General features: G+C 46.5%; 1 protein-coding gene across 1 annotated transcript in view; it reads right to left on the reverse strand.

The window, feature by feature from the left end:
• The window catches only part of GLDC (glycine decarboxylase), a 111435-nt gene extending 95871 nt beyond the window's left edge, over positions 1–15564 (reverse strand). The window contains exons 1-2 of the mRNA XM_017506881.2: positions 15293–15564; positions 14665–14743 (exon numbers count right to left, since the gene is read on the reverse strand). Of these exons, the coding sequence (XP_017362370.1) occupies positions 14665–14743; positions 15293–15547 (334 nt within the window). The 5' untranslated portion in view covers positions 15548–15564. The remainder of the gene's footprint in view (positions 1–14664; positions 14744–15292) is intronic.
• Between the last annotated feature and the right edge of the window lie 803 nt (positions 15565–16367).

Raw genomic sequence — 16367 nt, forward strand, 5'->3', positions numbered from 1 at the left:
AAAAAAAAAAAAAAAAAAAAAAAAAAAAAAAAATTTTCAATACATTACTAGGACTAGGTTTTAATATCTTCTTTATGTGAATTTGCACAAGAACTAGGGAAATGTCATTAAAATGGACAGGCAATCTGTATGAGTCAAGATACCTGCTGCAACTACACACACACACACACACACACACACACACACACACACACACATTGTTTCCCATCCATAACCCATTACCCTAAACACAACCCTACTATTTCTTTTTGGTCTCAATTGTAAGGAAAAAATGTATTCAGGCTTTGCTCTTTGCCTCTTTGACAATCTAAAAATGCTATACCTGAAGTTTTACACTATATATATATATATATATGAGCCGATATATATATATATATATATACATTTACACACACACAATATTATTATTTTTAAAATAATAATATATATGCATATGTTTATATATTAACAGAACATCTTTGGGATGATTCACAAGAAATTGATAATAAATAGAAGATGGGCCGGGCGCGGTGGCTCACGCCTGTAATCCTAGCACTTTGGGAGGCCGAGGTGGGTGGATCACCTGAGGTCAGGAGTTCAAGACCAGCCTGGCCATCTTGGTGAAACCCCATCTTGAAAAAAATAAAAAATAAAAAAATTTAAAAAATAGAAAATGATGGAAATGGGAGGGAGGCTTCCTTTTCCCAATATAGCCTTTTTTTTTTTTTTTAAGAGAGAGACGAGGTTTCACTATATTTCCCAGGCTGGTTTCAAACTCCTGGCCTCAAGCAATCTTCCAGTCTCAGGCTCCCAAAGTGCTGGGATTACAGGCATGAGCCACCCCACCTGGCCTCCCCGTATACCTTTTGGGCTTCTGAGTTTTGACCAATGTGCTTATATTATTTATTTTAAAATTAAATTAAAATGTTGCATCTAGAATGAAATCCTCCTTGTAAAATACACGAGTACATGGGTGTAGACCCCGTCGGTCCCCGACACCAGCAGGCCATCCACAGAGCGAGTTCCAGACAGCAATGCCTTGCACACAGCAGCCACTAAACCGCGTCAGAGCCTCCCTCACTCTTCGCCCTCCATGTGCTTGGCAAGACACTAGGAAAAGGTCTCCAAGGAAATCATCAGGACTGAAAACCAACACACTCATATTTGAATTTGCCCAATGTCACCAGTTTGAGAAAGGCCTTTCTCTGCTAGAGGTTAAGGGGAAAGCTGGGGCCAGAATTTGAGGAAAGGGACTGCCTGGGCAGATTTTTCTAGCCAGGATCCTAATCCTTGGCTGCAGAGCTGCACAGGAACCAGGGGTTGGGGCTGGGGTGTGAATCAAGATAAACAGACCATGAATGACAGCGTGTCAGGACTTTCTCATCTTTTTGAAGGGAAGTCGGAATTTGGTTGCAAATTCCATCTGCATGCTGAGCCTTTCCCCAGCATCACCCAGTCATTTACAGCACTCCTTTCTCTCCCTCATAGCTACCTGGAACAAGCTCACTTTCCCAGTCCACAGACTCAACTCCCTATTATTTGTCAAGTTTCCTCCCTGGGCAGAGGAGGGTTTCACTACCAAAATCAGCTGCGTCACAGAATGTGTTGAATCATTCCGGGAAGCTAATTCAATCCATATGCTCTGCGCAGTGTACAGAGGAAACTGAACTGAAAACCCTTGAAGATGGGCAGAGCTGAGCCATTTGTGAGGACGTCGTCAGGACAGCAGCACACAGGCCCAACCTGGGGCTGTCTCCTTGCTGTAAACCTGCCAGGCTCTTCCCTGTCTTCTTGCTCAGCCAATTAATACCAAGCCTCATTCAGTCCTTCATGACCCTCATGGGTTACCGCCCTCCTTAGGACACCTCCACTCAAAAGGAGCTGAGGCATGTCCCATCTGTGTTTCTGATGACTCCTTGGTCCCTTGTCTCTGTATGAGTGAGCAGTCCTTGCAGCTCTTCCTGATCACCCGAGAGATGCACAGCTTCAAGATCCTACCAGCTGTACCAAAACCAAAACAACATTCACAGTGGGGAGTGGGAAGGGATGCTATGTCTGTTATTTTACTCCTTGAACTTGGATCATACTCCTTCCTGTGGGAGGCCCCTTTTCATTTAATCTACAAATGTTTTTTAAAGAAATGTACAGAGAAACATTGCAATTCATAGTACTTATCTGGAATACCAGCTGACCTATGTAATTAGGGCAAATGCTGAGTTTGAAATGAGAATCAGTGGAAGTCTCGGAGTATTTGTTTTCCCTCTTTGCTGCCCCAAAGGTACACTATCAGGGCCTGTGGGGCAAGAACAAGAAGAGAAGGCTATGTCCTAAAAGTCCATCGCAAACAATTTATCATGCTTGAGGAGAATATAATTTTCTATAGATCAAAGGCATATGGGCCAGACATGGTGGCTCATGCCTGTAATCCCAGCACTTTGGGAGGCTAAGGCGGAAGGATGGCTTGAACCCAGGAGACCATCATAAGCAACATAGCAAGACCATGCCTCTAAAAAAAATAAAATAAATTTGCCCATGTGATGGCACATGCCTGTAGTCCAGCTACTCAGGAGACTGAAGTGGAAGGATTTCTTGGGCCCAGGAGGTTGAGGCTGCAGTGAGCCATGATCATGCCACTGTACTTCAACCTGAGGGACAGAGTGAGACTCTCTCAAAAAAAGGACATATGGAGAAATTTGAAGTCCAATCCAGAATCACACCAAGTGAATTGTAATTTTTTATAGCAAATGTTCAGAAAATACAGGTGAATCAACATGTTGCAATGAAAATTCACCTAAACATTCACATTCAGCTAGCTCAGTATTCCCAGGAACTCATCCATTGCAGAATCATGATGACAAATCAATGTACAAATGTTCTCACATTTGGTTCAACTATATCTCAAAATGCGTGAGCCTTAGAGAAACATATATCTGTGGAAAGCTGTAGCTATTAAGAAAGTTATATAAAATAATGCAATGTCTACATTTATTTCTTCAAGTCAGTTAGTATGTTGATGATATAGGCATTGAAAATCCTTATTAAAATTCTCAGTTTGCATTTTTATATAAATACTCTGGACTTACAAAAAGTAAAGCAAACTGGAGCCAAAATGAAATCAAAGTTATTCATGCATCGTATAACTGAGACTTATTAAAGCAAGACATAGTGCTATTTGGTGGGGTGGGAAGAGGACATGAAGAATGGAAGTCAGAACACAGATTTGCCCATAGTGGCTCACATTCCTGTTCTCTAGCACGCGCCCCGTGCAGCCAGGGCCCTCGCTCCCAGCCTCCTGAGGCAGGTCACTGAGCGTCCAGGCAGAATGTGGGTGGGGCTGCCCCACCTCTCTCTCAACCTCATGGAGCTGACTATCAGACCTTGAAGTCCTCCCCTCAGCTGAACTCAGTCACCCCATTTCTCTGTTCCTGCTTCCAGGTCACTGACTGATGGTGGGTGGGGTGGAGGACACTCAAACAGGCCTTACAAATTCCTGCCATTCAGTCTCAGTAGACCCTCCCTGAAGGCCAATCAACGGTCCTCACCACCCAGATGCTCTCAGCAGACACTGCCTGCAGGCCAATCAACAGTCCTTGCCACCCAGATGTGCACAGTAGCTCTTCTAAAATTGACTTTTCCTTAGTGCTCGGTCTCAGCCTTCCTGTTTCTCATCCAGAGGGATCGTCAGACACGCAGCCCCTCAACTCCTCCCACCTAAGAGGATCCTTATGTCTTTATGCAGACTTTCTTTCTTCTTCTGCCTAAGAAAGGTCCAGAATATGACACAGGGGTCCACAACTCCCTTCCTGAAAATATATCCTCCTGCCTCTGATAACTTCATCTCAGACTGCCTGGCTCTCTCCTTCTGCATGTTTTATTTCCCAATATCCTGGCTTCTGCTTTCTTCTCCACACTCCATCCCTGGGAAATTTCACTCATTCTCATGAATTTGTTCAGAAAACTCACTAAATCTGCAACTCCATCTCTTCACTCTCTCTGGATATCTAGTCTCTACTTTCCAACTTTCTTCAACTTTTCCAAGTGCATATTCCATGAGTACCTTGAGCCCAATTTTGCTCAACCAAGACCCCATCTCTCCTTCCTCTTCTCCCTGTTCCCCATCTGTTAATGAATAACATCAACATCACTATCCCCATCTAGAAACTGACTAACAGCCTGACCTCCAGCCTCTTTGGATCAGTCACCATGTCTATATGAAAACCAAGCTTCAGGCCAGGCGTGGTCGCTCACACCATTAATTCCAGCACCTTGGAAGGCCGAGGAGGGTGGATCACCTGAGGCCAGGAGTTCAAGACCAGCCTGGCCAACACAGCAAAACCCCGTCTCTACTAAAAATACAACAATGAGCTAGGAGTGTAATCCCAGCTACTTGGGAGGCTGAGGTGGGAGAATCACTTGAACCCAGGAGGTGGAGGCTGCAGTTAGCCAGGATCCCACCACTGTACTCCAACCTGGGCGACAGAGTGAGACTCTGTCTCAAAAAGAAAAAAAACCCACGCTTCTCACACCTCTAATCCCAGCACTTCGGGAGGCTGAGGCAGGCAGATTGCTTGGCTCAGCCTGGGCAACATGGCAAAACCCCATCTCTACAAAAAATACAAAATTTAGCTGCGCATGGTGGCTCATGCCTGCAGACCCAGCTAATCGGGAGGCTGAGGAGGGAGGATCCCTTGAATTCAGGAGGCAGAAGTTGCAGTGAACCAAGATGGTGCCACTGCTCTCAAGCCTGGGTGACATAGCCAGATCCTGTCTCAAAAAAGAAAAAAAAAATCATGCTTCTACTGGGATGCCTAAGCCAGTGACTAAGCTCTGTAGGAACACTAATGCAGACTCATTCACTCTCTGGAGACATGAGATTGCTCCGATGGGCAGCTGTAGCTCCAGGACTCCAAGTGGGTCTGGTGGAAACTCTCTTAGATATGTTCTACACTGTAAGACTCTTTCTCCCTAGTCTTCCTATTTCTTTCTCCTTCCACCAAAGTTTGACCTGCATTAGTTTAGAGGCTTCCCCTGCCCTCTCCTGCTTCTATCCCCAATAAAAATGTCTTGTGTATCTAACATCATCTTGGTGTCTGCTTCCTGGTGGACCTGAACTAAGGCTCATTTACATCTCACATCGAAAGTCTCCCAGTTGGTTTCCATGCCTCTGATCTCAGAGGCACTCTGCAAAACACAGAATCAATCCTTCCACTTCAATTTTCATGTCCACCCTTTACTCAGAGGGAGAAAAATAAATCCTCTGGCTCTGAGCCCTCCATATTGTGGACCCATACCTTGTTTTCCATGCCCCTCTGCAATCTAACATTCTTTTTTTTTTCTTTTTTAAAAATGGAGTTTCTCCATGATGGCCAGGCTGGTCTTGAACTCCTGACCTCAGGTGATCCACCCACCACGGCCTCCCAAAGTGCTAGGATTACAGGTGTGAGCCACCGTGCCCAGCCTCTGCAATCAAACATTCTAACCACATGGCCTATTCACCATCCCTCAAATAACCACCTATTTCCACACTTCCATGCCTCTGCTCATGTCATAACTTCAGACTAAGTCTCCCTCCTATTTGCAGACCCATCAAACTATCCAACATCTATTTCCTTATAAGTTGCAACCTATAGCTGGGGATCCATCTTTATCATCTTTGACCAACTGACTTTTGTACACCAAGTGCCTAAAGCAGTATTTTAACTTCTACAACTGACTCTCTAAATAAGTGCAGAATGGAAGCAGATGGAGAAAGCTGTAGAAGGAGATTTGGCAACAGCAGCTTAATAAGCCACTGATAACAAAGGTGATAGCAAACACCAGTTGAAAAACCAAAAGCTGAGTAGTCTAGGGCACTTTATTTATGGGCAAATGGTCCCATGTACCATAATAGTCCTCAAGAATAGCACTATATTTATAATGCAGTATAACAGATTTCATTTTGATAGCACTGCATATGTTTTGAGGTTAGAGTGAGTTATAGTCACACTGCTGTACTCCAGTCTGGGTGACAGGGCAAGACCCTGTCTCTAAATAATAATAATGATAGGAGCTGGGCATGGTGGCTCACATTTATAATTCTAGCACTTTGGGAGACCAAAATGAGAGGATTACCTAAGCCCAGGAGTTCAAGACCAGCCTGGGCAACATATTGAGACCTCACCTCTACAAAAAAGTTTCTAAAATTAGCCAGGTGTGGTGGTCCTCCCTGTGGCCCAAGCTACTTGGAAGGCTGAGGTGAGAGGATTGCCTGAGCCGGGGAGGTCAAGGTTGAACAGAGCTGTGATCATGTCACTGTACTCCAGCCTGGGGGACAGAGCAACATCCTGTCTCAAAAAAATAAAATAGATAAAATTAAATAAAAATAAAATACTTTAAAATAAAAGTCATAATAATGGATTAGATGTTATATAACAGTTGTCTAAACCCCTAAAAGGTACAACTCCAAGACTGAATTCTAATGTAAATAATCGTCACTTTGGGTGAGGCCAGGCACAGTAGCTCACCTGTAATCCCAGCATTTAGGGATGCCGAGGTGGGCAGATCACCTGAGGTCAGGATTTCCAGACCAGCCTGGTCAACATGATGAAATCCCGTCTCTACTAAAAATACAAAAATAGCCAGTCATGGCGGTTCACACCTATAGTCTCAGCTACTCGAGAGGCTGAGGCAGGAGAATTGCTTGAACCCAGGAGGCGGACGTTGCAGTGATCCGAGGTCACACCACTGCACTCCAGTGTGGACGACAGAGTGAGACTCCATCTCAAAAAAAAAAAAAAAAAAAAAAAAATTTGGGTGATAATGATGCGTTAATGTAGGTTCAATTGTAGCAAATATACCTCTCTGGTAGGCAATGCTGATAATTAGAGACGCTACGCTTGTGAGGTGGGTTTAATGGGAAATCTTTGTACCTTCCACTCAGTTTTGCCGTGAACCTAAAACTGCTCTAAAAAATAAAGTTGGCCCGGCAAGGTGGCTCACGCCTATAATCCCAGTATCTTGGAAGGCAGAGTCGGAAGGATTTCTTGAGCCCAGGAGTTCGAGACCAGCATGGGCAACACAGTAAGACTGTCTCTACAAAAAATGCAAAAAATTAGCCAGGCCTGGTGGCATGCACCTGTAGTCCCAGCTGCTCAGGTGGCTGAGGTGAGGGACCACTTGAATCCAAGAGGTCAAGGCTGCAGTGAGCTGTGATTGCACCACTGCACTCCAACCTGGGCAGCAAAGTGAGACCCTGTCTCAAAAATAAAATTAAAAAACTCAAAATAGGCCAGGCACGGTGGCTCATGACCGCACCCAGCCTCATCTTTGCTTCTTTACATCTCTGCTTCTTTACATTGAGAAGATATATTCCAACTCTTAACTCTGTCTTTCCATCCCATTTCACATAATTTCTGAACACTCATGACATTTTATCCACAGCTCTCATGGCACCTGGAACTTTTTCACTGTCTGAGCTATTTTATAAAGAAGGTTAAGATGTTAGCTCCTTGGAGATAATGACTATGTTCAAATGTATGGCCTCGTGGGGTGCGGTGGCTCACAACTGTAATCCCAGCACTTTTGGAGGCAGAGGTGGGCAGGTCACGAGGTCAGGAGTTTGAGACCAGCCTCGCCAATATAGTGAAACCCCGTCTCTACTAAAAATACAAAAATTGGCCAGGTATGGTGGCTCACGCCTGTAATCCCAGCACTTTGGGAGGCCAAGGCAGGTGGATCATCTGAGGCCATGAGTTCAAGACAAGCTTGATCAACATGGAGAAACCCCATCTCTATTAAAAATATAAAATTAGCCAGGCATGGCAGCGCATGCCAGTAATGCCAGCTATTCCGGAAGCTGAGGCAGGAGAAATCGCTCCAACCCAGGAGGCGGAGGTTGCAGTGAGCCAAGATCGAGCCATTGCACTCCAGCCTGGGAAACAAGAGTAAACTCTGCCTCAAAAAAAAAAAAAAAAAATTAGCTGGGCACGGTGGCACATGCGTGTAGTCCCAGCTACATGGGAGGCTGAGACAGGAGAATCACTTGAACCTGGGAGGCAGAGGTTGTGGTGAGCTGAGATCACACCACTACATTCCAGCTTGAGCAACAGTGTGAGACTCCGTTTCAAAAAAGAAAAAGAAAATGTATATCCTCAGAATGTCTTCCAATAGTAGTCAGTAAACATTTAACAATTTAGGCAACAGGGTGACTGTCCAAGGTTATCAATCAGGTATCTGCCTAATGAGCAACTAATGACAAAAACATAAGGACAAGACAGATTCTGCTGTGAGGAACTAACTACATATACACATGGACAATTACCAGACCATGTTTTAAAATACAGCCTTCACCCACACCTGTCCAGGAAACTAACATGCTTACTTACAATAAACAATCCAGGAAGCCAGCCTGCTACAACTTAGACTTACAGAGAAAGCCAGATTGCTATCTCTAGTGACAATACAGGAAACTGAACAATAACTTCCCTAACAATTGGCCCCAAATGGCCAGAACTTGATTAATAACTGACAGCTTCCCCAATTTTTGTCCCACTTCCAACATAGGACCAACCAGGCAAAGCCAAATATGTATCCACAACCAATCACATCGGATGCCCAACTTCTAGTTAACCCTAAGACAACTTTCATTGTAAACAACCTCCAGTCAAAACCCATCCCTTTTTTCCACAATAAAGCTTTCCTCTCCACTGTCAAAATGCAAGTCTGACTCCCTTGCTATAGCAAGTTCATTATAAATAGCCTTTGCATCTCTCATTTAGCTGGTCTTTACTTCCACAGTCATTTAATGAAAATCTATTGGAATCATCCTAAAAAAGAAATCGTAATTCATAAAAGCTGGGAATCAAATGAGCCAGGAATGTCCAAAGGAAAGCCTTGTCACAGACTGAGGGGCCTATAGGCAGGACCTGGCAATGGGCACCATATGGCTAAAGACAAGTCGTGGCCTCGGCCGCAGGAACAGCTGCCCCAGCCTAGTCGCCCCTGGGGTCAGTTCAGGAGAGTGCTCAACCCAAGTAGAGTGACGAAGCCAACACCTGCAGTTATATTACACAACACTCCCTCCCCCTCTGCTCCCTGCCCCCTGCCCTCCATTAACCATTTAATAGAAATCACTCTGGAACATTCAGCCAGTGCAAGATCATCATTCTGACAACTCAGCTCCTCGGCTCTAGTTGAATAATGTGAATGTTAGAGGGTTTAATTTTTCCCCTCTCTTCCACAAGCAATGTGCAATTTTGTGTAAACGTGAAGCCCTGCAGTTTATCTAAGATTAGTTCAGTCCAGTTCAGTCTAGTTATCTTGAGACGAATGCGCTGAAAAGACTACACAGCTGGGCACACCAAAGCTAAAAGTAACTGGCTTTGGTCATAAAGTAATTTTTAACTTTGAATTAATTATAAAATGAATACCTACACTGCAGAAAATCCACAAACTGCAAAGTAATTAGGAAAGCTAAAACCACTGATGAGGGCACCATTCAGAGAAACCAGCGTCCCCACTGACACACACCCTTCTAGTCCTTTTGTTGTTGTTGAGTGCATGTGGATAGAGAATGGGGGATTCACTTGAGCAGGACACGATTTAACTGAGTAGCTTTGCTTGTTTCTTTGAATAATGACTGACTTATCGGCCAGTTCATTATCAAGGTATCTTTTCAAGGCACTTCCTGAATTGTCCAAGAAGAGGGGGAGCATGCTTCGTGAGTGATGGACCACCCGTCCTTCCCTGGTTCTGTCTAGCCATTCTGTCCTGAACATGTTATTCCCACTGCCTGCAGCAGCCTCCTCCAGATTTACCTAGCAGAGCATCACTGCTCATTCTTCAACATGCAGCCTCTGTACTGCACTTCCGTGACCCCTTCCCTCGCCCCGTCAGCAGGCCTGAGTGCTCCCACATCTGTGCGCCAGGCCTGAGTGCTCCCACATCTGTGCACCAGAGAAGCTGCCGCTTTTCTGCTGGAGCAGTTGGCATACGGCAGCGCGATTCCAGTGCAACTAGGTGTGTGCGGATCTGTAAACTGGACACTGCAGATAAGTCAGGACAGAAGTTTTCCACTTTGTACACCCATTACCTTGCAGAAGACAAAATGAAAAAAAAGCAAAGTAGTGGATGGAGTGTGGACAGTGGGGCTGGGCTGCCTGGGTTTGAATTCTGCCTCTACTGCTTACCAGCTATGACCTTGGGCAAGTCATGCATCCTCTGTATATCACGGTTTCTTCATTGTTATTTATTTACTTATTTATTTTATTCTATTTTTTTGAGACAGGGTCTCACTCTGTCACCAGGCTGGAGTACCATGGTTCAACCTCTGATCACCGCAATCTCCGCCTCCCAAGTTCAAGTCATTCTCCTGCCTTGGCCTCCCAAGTAGCTGGTATTATAGCCCAGCTAATTTTTTTGTAGTAGAAACAGGGCATCACCATGTTGGCCAGGTTGCTCAATCTCCTTACCTCATGATCCTTCTGCCTCAGCCTCCCAAGGTGCTGGGATTATAGGCGTGAGCCACCACGCCCTGCTGGTTTCTTCATTTTTAAAACAGAAGTATTAATGGTACTTTCCTCATAGGGTTGTAATAAACATTAATACACGAGAGCATGTTAAAGAGTGCCCAGTACATGGTAAGCACTATGTAAATGTCTGAGATTACTGAGTTATGTGTAATAAGTAACCCAAGTATTTCCACACTGATTACAACCCTCACAGTCTTTACCCTGCATTGAGGACATTTAACACTCCTATAACTAGCTCTCACTACAGTTTTCCCTGTACATTGTAAACAAATATTTAATCCAGAATTCCTCTCTGACTACACTAGAACAGGAGCATTCCCATGAAGCAAAGTTTGAGTAATGGTGCTCCACTATTCAATGGAAATGCTACTGCCAGAGCTTACATGCTCCCATTTGCTCTCCCCACCTAGAGAACATCCATTCACCATGACACACACACACCTCAGAGTCAAAATTCATCCCTTGCATCCTCCTCCACTCTCCCAACACCCCCAGCTCATTATTCCAAGGAGCAAGCTTTGTTGAAGAGCTGGTCCGTTTCAGGGCCTGGGGAGACTTCTGATGGCGCAATATTTTCTGCGTAAATCATCTCAGACTAACTAGATTGAACAAGCCCAAAACGTCACAGAAGCTGCTAGGTTTAAAGTTTATACAGGCCGGGTGTGGTGGCTCATGCCTGTAATCCTAGCACTTTGGGAGGCTGGGTGGGTGGATCACTTGAGGTCGGCAGTTTGAGACTAACCAGGCCAACATGGAGAAACCCCATTTCTACTAAAAGTGCAAAAAATTGCCGGGCGTGGTGTCTCACTCCTGTAATCCCAGCACTTTGGGAGGCTGTGGGGGACAGATCCCGAGGTCAAGAGATCAAGACCATCCTGGCCAACATGGTGAAACCCCCTCTCTACTAAAAAATACAAAAATTATCTGGGCATGGTGGCGCACGCCTGTAGTCCCAGCTACTCAGGAGGCTGAGGCAGGAGAATTGCTTGAACCCGGGAGGTGGAGGTTGCAGTGAGCCGAGATTGCGCCATTGCACTCCAGCCTGGCACCTAGCAACACCTCAAGACTCTGTCTCAAAAAAAAAAAAGACAGGAGTGGTGGCACACGTCTGTAATACCAGCTACTTGGGAGGCTGAGGCAGGAGAATCGCTTGAGCCGGGAAGGCAGTTGTAGTGAGCCAAGATCATGCCACTGCACTCCAGCCTGGGCAACAGAGCAAGAATCTGTCTCAAAAAATAATAACGTTTATACTCAAGTTGCAAATTACTTTTCAGGAATCCACTTCCAGAGTGAAGAATCAGAATATCTTGATGTTCAAATTATTCAGCTGGAACCAAGAACTAAACTAAAAATGGATACACAACTTCGCCACGTTTCCCAGGCTCTAATGCTCTGAAAAAAACATTATATTTTAGAGCATATATATTATAAAAATAGCTAACCTAAACGTTGCCTGACTTTGAAAGTCTCAAGAAGGCATTCACTTGTTCAAATATTCACCTAAAATATCCTGCTTTAAAGATACACAACTCTTCACTCTTCACACATCCAATAAATCAGATTCTGATTTTCTTTTCTTTTCTTTTTTTCCTTTTTTGAGATGGAGTTTCGCTACTGTTGCCCAGGCTGGAGTGCAATGGCATGATCTCTGCTCACTGCAACCTCTGCCTCCTGGGTTCAAGCAATTCTCCTGCCTCAGCCTCCCGAGTAGCTGGAATTACAGGCATGTACCACCATGCCCAGCTAATTTTTTGCATTTTTAATAGAGACAAGGTTTCTTGATCTTGGTCAGGCTGGTCTCAAACTCCCCACCTCATGTGATCTGCGACCTTGGCCTCCCAAAGTGCTGGGATTATAGACATGAGCCCCCACACATGGTCTTTATTTTTTTTTTAGACAGGTCTTACTCTGTTGCTCAGGCTGAAGTGCAATGGAGCCATCTTGGCTCACTGCAACCTCCACAGCCCAGCTTAAGTGTTCCTCCCACTTTAGCCTCCAGAGCAGGTGGGATTACAGGCACACACCACCAAGCCTGGCTAATTTTGTATTTTTTGTAGAGACGGGGTGTGGCCATGTTGTCTAAGCTGTTCTCAAAACTTCTGGCCTCAAGCAATCTACCTGCCTAGGCCTCCCAAAATGCTGAGATTATAGGCATGAGCCACCTTCCACAGCTAGGATTCTGATTTTTTTTTTTTTTTTTTTTTTTTTTTTTTTTTTTTTTTTTTTTTTTGAGATGGAGTTTCGCTCTTGTTGCCCAGGCTGGAGTGCAATGGCGCGATCTCGGCTCACCGCAACCTCCGCCTCCTGGGTTCAGGCAATTCTCCTGCCTCAGCCTCCTGAGTAGCTGGGATTACAGGCATGTGCCACCATGCCCAGCTGATTTTTTGTATTTTTAGTAGAGACGGGGTTTCACCGTGTTGACCAGGATGGTCTCGATCTCTTGACCTCGTGATCCACCCACCTCGGCCTCCCAAAGTGCTGGGATTACAGGCGTGAGCCACCGCGCCCGGCGGATTCTGATTTTTTTAAATGAAAATAGATAACGCTTCTTTCCAGCTATCCCTAGATCTCAACTAGTTCAATTTAACAAAACATGCAGATTTTCTTCAATGACTATCAGATTTGAAACCAACAAAGCAGCAGCCCTCAGCATAGCTTGAGCATTAGCCAACCAGAAGCAGATAGGCAGTATACCGCAAACGTCCACTTTCAAACAAAATAAAGTTGGCCATCTGCACACTATATCCTTTCTATCATAGCAACAAAACAGCTGCTCTCTCTTCATTTGATTCTAGAAGAAAAAGATATAAGTATCTTTATGATTGAAAGTGAGATAATCAGATTAAGTTTCTTTTTTTTAAAGAGCTCTGTCTGTGCCCTTGACTTATGGATTGTCTCCCCATTCCATGGAAGTCAAAAATCCACATAAAAATACCCATGAGGCTGGGCCCAGTGGCTCACACCTATAATCCTAGCACTTTGGGAGGCTGAGGCGGGTGGATCACAAGGTCAGGAATTCAAGAACAGCCTGGCCAAGGTGGTGAAACCCCATCTCTACTAAAAGAAAATACAAAATTTAGCAGGGCGTGGTGGCGGGCATCTGTTAATCCCAGTCACTCGGGAGGCTGAGGCAGAGAATTGCTTGAACCTGGGAGGAGGAGGTTGCAATGAGCCAAGATTGCACCACTGCACTCCAGCCTGGGCAACACAGCGAGACTCTGTCTAAAATATTTTAAACCTAAAATAAAATCCTAAGAAAGTCGATGACTAAACTGACCCGTCTTAACCAAATGTAAATCTTATTTGTGTGTTTTTCTGAAAAAAACATTTGAAGCCAGGCACAGTGGCTGGCGTCTGTAATCCAAGCACTTTGGGAGGCCAAGGCCGTTGGATCACGAGGTCAGGAGTTCAAGACCAGCCTAGCCAACATGAAGAAACCCTGTTTCTACTAAAAATATAAAAATTAGCCAGGTGTTGTGGTGCATGCCTGTAATCCCAGCTACTCAAGAGGCTGAGGCAGGAGAATCGCTTGAACCCAGGAGGCAGAGGTTGCAGTAAGCCAAGATCATGCCACAGCACTCCAGCCTCAGTGACAGAGAGACACTGTCTCCAAAAAAATAAAGGAGAAGAAAGAAAAGAAAAACCATTCAGATCCGAAAAGTACTGCTGCCTTTCAGGTGGTAAATAATAAAATTTGGACGTGAGATAAGAAAACAATTGGAAGCTACTGAAATCTAAAGCCGTCCTGGTGAAGGGAGGCCAGATGTCTGGTCACTTCCCCAGTTACACGACCTTATGCATTTCCTAGATCCTTTCTGAGTCTGTACAGATCTGCGAAGGTGATGACACCTCTCAACCCAAAGTGTGAGAGAACCATGGCCGGTGAGAGGGTACCTGCGAAGTGCGGAGTCTGCTTGCTACAAAACCCTAGGAAAGCTCGCAGGGACCTCCGGATAAAGACCAGGAACCACACAACATCGACTCCCTCCTACAGCACCGAACTGTCTGCTCCGAGAACCAAATATCCCACCCTCTCGCGGCTCCGGAGGTACCTACCACTGTTTTACTTTAATCCACATATTCCCTGTCCTGAGCAATCCTAACCCCAGAGCTGGACCTTCAAGAGACCACAAAAGGCAAATAGGCCAGAATAAGTAGAATAAGCCGAGTCGCTTACAAACAGGATCTTCCATTTTCAAGGGTCTTTTCAAACGGATGCTGGCAGGGACCGTCTTCTCGATCAGTTCGTCAATGCTCTAAAATTAAAACGCAAGACAGGGGAAAGTGCCTCTGAGTTAAAAGAGTCACTTCTGTGTTTTGCGACTACAAAGGCTTGTGGGAACCTCATTTAAATCGCCTAATTAGGGTTCTTTTTAAAAGAGAAAAGGAAAACTTTCAGCAAACCAGAATCACTTGGAGGAAAGAAATTCATAAAGCGGGGTGGCGATTCAGCCACTCAGGGTGGCATTTCAGTTGCAACCGGAGCTAGCCAGTAAGCCCACTCTCTTAACCAGGGGGTCTTCCTCCTCTTGCAAAGTTAGGGCCCATTCACAGGGCTCCTTGGGCTGGGGCGGTTCAAAAATGTACACTTTTGAGGCACGAAGACTGGGTGCAGGAGAAAGTAAGCGGGTGAGAGAAGGCACGAGGACCAAAGGCACGAATTCGCTTCCACGCCACGGCCCAGAATCAAGGGTTCAGGGAGCACGCGGAGCGCAGCAGGGCTCAGGGCGGGAGCCAGGAGGCCGCGCGGGCAGAACCCGGGCCAGGCGGAGGGGAGGCCGCCGAGGGCCAATGGAGGTCCTTACCGCCAGCCCCAAGGCCTGCAGCATCTCTTTCTGGTCTTTGTCCCCAGGGCCGATGTGCCTCCGAGCGAAGTCGTCGTGTCTGGGCAGAAGGCGCTCCAGGAGGCGCGAGGCCCCAGCCGCGGCGTCTTCCCCGCCACCACTGCTGCTGTCCCGGCCCCGCGGCGCCCAGCACGGCCCCGATTCCCCAGCCAGGCGGCAGCAGCCCCCGACCCCGCGGCCCAGGCGCAGCCCCCACGCCCTGGCACAGGACTGCATAGCCGCGGCCACCGTCGCCTGCCCCGGTCCTCAAGGGTGAGCCGCGCTCTCGGCCCCTCTGCTGGCCTCGGTGCCCTGGGTGGCGGCTGCGTCCGGCCTGGAGCCCCTTTCGCTGGACCGCCGGCCGGACAGATGGAGGGACGCCCGCGGGCAATGAATGAGCGCCGCGCTCAGCCAAATCACTCTCGCAAAGTTGCTGCTCCACCCAAGGCACCTGCTCCGCACACTTTAAGCGGCGTCCCGGAGGCGGGAGGTGGGTCGGGGCCAGGAAGCCCTTGGCCAATGAAAGTGGACAGAGGGGAGGGGGCGGAACAGTTCCCGCCCCCGCCCCTCCCCCTTCCCGGTTCCCAGCCCCTCCTCAGAGTCCCGCTTCCCCAGGCCCAGAGGCTGCCATCTCCAGTCCTGCCCACTCCATCGCTGGCTGTTGCTGGGGACCGGGACGCTCCGTGCGCCCCTTCCAGGGTGTGGAGCCGCACTAGTGCGGGATCAGGAGGGGACAGCCTTAAGACTCCGGGCGAAGATCCTGGGGGACTCAGCGGAGATGGAAGATGATTCTTGCAGCTCTCCATTTCTTTAATTTTAAGGTATCCTTTCCCTGTCACATTATCGTTGCAGGGGCGTAGGCAAGTCACTCGACCTCTCTGAGCTTCAGTTTTCTCATTTCAACAGAGCTGGGTGGGATTTTAAAAAGAGATGATATGTACGTGAAAGCACTTGAGCAGTAGATTTGAACACCCTCGCTCTCTCTCTGTCTCTGTCTCTCTCTCTCTCTCTATATATATATGTTGAAATGCCTTTAGAATAAGTCGTATACACATGC

This window comes from Cebus imitator, unplaced genomic scaffold (genome assembly GCF_001604975.1).
Source record: "Cebus imitator isolate Cc_AM_T3 unplaced genomic scaffold, Cebus_imitator-1.0 Scaffold364, whole genome shotgun sequence".
Taxonomy (NCBI): Eukaryota; Metazoa; Chordata; class Mammalia; order Primates; family Cebidae; genus Cebus; species Cebus imitator.